This window comes from Poecilia reticulata, linkage group LG18 (genome assembly GCF_000633615.1).
Source record: "Poecilia reticulata strain Guanapo linkage group LG18, Guppy_female_1.0+MT, whole genome shotgun sequence".
Lineage (NCBI taxonomy): Eukaryota > Metazoa > Chordata > Actinopteri > Cyprinodontiformes > Poeciliidae > Poecilia > Poecilia reticulata.
In genome coordinates this window covers 19,503,618-19,506,958 of record NC_024348.1, presented here as the reverse complement: position 1 = coordinate 19,506,958, position 3,341 = coordinate 19,503,618, and the positions used below count along the sequence as shown (strand labels likewise).

The 3,341-nt window shown below is 37.0% G+C and overlaps 2 protein-coding genes across 2 annotated transcripts in view; both read left to right on the top strand.

Moving 5' to 3' along the window:
• LOC103480863 (high affinity immunoglobulin gamma Fc receptor I-like) overlaps nucleotides 1-3,341 on the top strand; it is a 47,035-nt gene that overhangs the window by 21,438 nt on the left and 22,256 nt on the right. The window lies entirely within an intron of this gene.
• The window catches only part of LOC103480862 (programmed cell death 1 ligand 1-like), a 9,630-nt gene continuing 9,102 nt past the window's right edge, over nucleotides 2,814-3,341 (top strand). Inside the window, exon 1 of the mRNA XM_008436064.2 lies at nucleotides 2,814-2,987. Within this exon, the coding sequence (XP_008434286.1) occupies nucleotides 2,885-2,987 (103 nt within the window). The 5' untranslated portion in view covers nucleotides 2,814-2,884. The remainder of the gene's footprint in view (nucleotides 2,988-3,341) is intronic.

The following is a 3,341-nucleotide window of genomic DNA, read 5'->3' as shown; positions in this document are numbered from 1 at the left end:
ATCCATCCATCCATCCATCCATCCATCCATCCATCCATCCATCCATCCATCCATCCATCCATCCATCCATCCATCCATCCATCCATCCATCCATCCATCCATCCATCCATCCATCCATCCATCCATCAGGCTAACGGCCTGAAACCAGCAGCTGCCTGAGCTGCTGCTGATACGATCTGAGTTAAAGGCTCTAAGTGACGAGGGGCCGACTGATCATGAAGTGGTTTTCCTTCTGCTGGCTTGAGGAGCGCAGCGTTGAAACCACAGCTCTGTGTCTGACACGTGTACCAGTCCAACCAGATGTTTCAACCAGACACCAGAGTGTGAGACTGAATTAGGCCGCCGGGCCGAAATTCTGCTGAATTTGTTTTGGGTTTTAYTTTAAACTTMRTTTTCAATCAGTGGTTTAAAAGTGATGGTTCAGTAATGTGAGCTTGTTTTGTTTTATTTCTGGTTTTCCTTCATTTTATCAATAATCAGCCCAAAAATATATCTGGACTGACTTTAAACTGATGGCAGCGCCGCCATCTTGGTAGTCCGTCACTCCGATCAATCAGCTACTGACCGGCTAACACAACATTATTAATCACCTGTCCGAAATGGTAGTTCAATGTTTCTTATTCAGCAAATTATTTCTGAATCATTATTTTATTAAAAAACTGTTGATTTTCTGTTCTGCTTTGTGAACTGGATGTTTAAACACCAACCACTTGTTCTTTCCTAGCTTTAAAACTAGCATGGCCTCATTACCAACTCTCAAAACAAACCTTGGTTTCTTTGTTTTTATGATTTTTTTTCATGGTTTATTACTTTTTATTATTCTCCTCCCTACTTTTCAGTAGCTTAGATTTTGTTTGCCTGATTAAAAGGTTTGTTGACTGAAGTATTTTGTTAATAAATCCTCATATATTGGAGAGAAAGTTATTTTTCATACGTGTGCAGGTGACTTATTACGACTCACCTTGACTCCTGTCTGACATGATCTGGTTTTTGCACTTTAAATGACATTTAAATCGCCTTCACGGGAAGAAGAGTAAAACTTTACGTTCTTAAAGTCATAATAAACAAATAAAAACAGCTCAGGTCTGTTGTTAATTAAAATGATAAAACTTTCCTCCTGAATCTGTCTGGAAGCCCCGAACAATATTCTAGAAACAATTGATCAGATCTCACCTTTTCTTAACGCYTTAACACACCGACTGAAGCCACAGATAAGGAAGTAGGTCTCTCCCTGCAGCAACAGGGAAACGCCTCTGTGACGTCACTCTGTTTTGATTGGCTAATACCAACCAAAACAGAGAATAGTGTGTTTAGTTATTTTCACTAAAACTTAAGATATTATTCTAAGTTTTTATCTAAAGTTTTGGTTACGGTTTCCATGCTAAAAAAAGATTAGCAATATGTTGTGTTTCTTTGTTTCTTTGCTTTTGGGTTTTTTCTTGTTTTCCCCCCAAACCTCTATTAAAGTTTAAAAAGACATTTATAAAGAATYTCTAAAGGGAATAGAGGAAAAAACATCAGACAAAAATGTAACAGTGTAGAAACAGTTCAACCCACAATAGGTAGGAAAATGAACAATACAATTACCTAAGATAAAGATCTTCATAAACCTAACATTATCTTCTTTCCACATGTAAACCTGCAACATCATGTAATAAATTAGCTGGAAACAATTGAACTTTGCTTTAGCAATAATAACCTGCTAAATAATATTAAACTCTACAGACAGCTGTGCAGCAGAAAAGCTTCACTGAGCTTCTTGAACAACCTGAATCTAATAAAAACTCAGTTTCGCTCTCAGTTCTCCTGTTTGTGCTGCTACATCAGGAAGTCCCGGAATATCCAGGCTGTGATTGGCTGCTGCTATATGATTGGCTTCTTGGCCAGCCAATGGCGATCCAGCCTTCGTCTTTGTGTTTGTGATAATATTTTGTTTTCATGTCTTGTTCTCCAGTCCAGCTGCGTTACATCAGTTTATAGGAAACTAAACGGTTCATGGTTGTATTTATCCATCTTACTTTGTGGTAAGAAACAGAAGAAGTTGGATGAAAAATGCTCTTTATATCCATGTTCTTACGCATAATAGAGAAAATAATATAATTGTCAATGAATGAATTGTTTAATGTTTCAAAACTAAAAACTTCCAGGCTTCCATACTATACCAGAGTTAAGAAGTTAAGAGGGAGGAAACAGGACAGGTAAGCAGTCTGTTCATTTAATTAGGAAAGCTGAACTTTACTCATTTAAATATACTTATTTCAGCTCCATTCTGGTAAATCAGTATTTATCTTGCCTCCACAAATGTTTTTTAAAACAAATGATGTTTTAATAAATATTATTGGCTTTCATTTTTCATTTTACCTGGTTGTTTMAACAGATATGAATTCAATTTGTTATAAGGTTTCAAATGTTGATATGAATAAAATGAAATCAGGATTCTTGGTATTGCTAATTATTCACGTGAAAATAATRAATCTTTGAGCAGAGGATAGTTGAAGGATGTGATTATAAAATTGGGACAGATTAAATGTTTGCCTTATTAATTATGTGTGAGGTCTGACGTACTTTGTGATTAATTTATTCTGGAAGCGATTATTTCTTTTTAAATGGATTCAATAATATTTAGTTTGTCTCCAACATAGACATAATATAATAATACAACTATATTATGTCTATGTCTATGGTCTCCAAGGTGTGTCCTCCATGCGCTGTTCCATGACGTAAGACGTCATGGAACAGACGTCTTACGTCATGTCCGTAGCTCCCACACATGTCTGTGGCTCCGCCCATGTCAGTGGCTCCGCCCCTCTAAACTCAAAACATAACGCACAGTTGGTTCCGTCGCAGTTCAGGACACGTTCCGTACCAAACAGGCGGTGACAACATGTCTCTAGTAATGTCAGCAGTTGGTCTCTGTGAGATTTTCTTCAGCCGTCCAGGATTTTGGACTTTTATCTTCTTGTTTTTGTTCTGGACGCCTGTTAAAGGTAAGCGCTGCTGCTTTTCTCCTCAACTGACGTTAAACTGTTACTAAGCAACCAGGAAGCGTTTTCATTCAAACTTTGAATGAAACAGCTGGTGAAGTCATTCATTGTTTCTTTAAACAGGGAACGATGAAAACTGTCTGTCCGTCTCTGTTTTATTCTTAAGTAACTTATTTGTGTCTTTGTTTTCCTCTGACCTCATTCTGCTGTTTGTACTTATATTATTAGACGTAAATCAAACGTACAGTGTTCGTCGACCGTCATGCACCGCTGCTTCCTGGGACAATTCAAATTGTTTCACGTTGGTTGAATAAAATAGTCTTCAAATCTGAATCTAAATTATTAAACTTTGTTAAA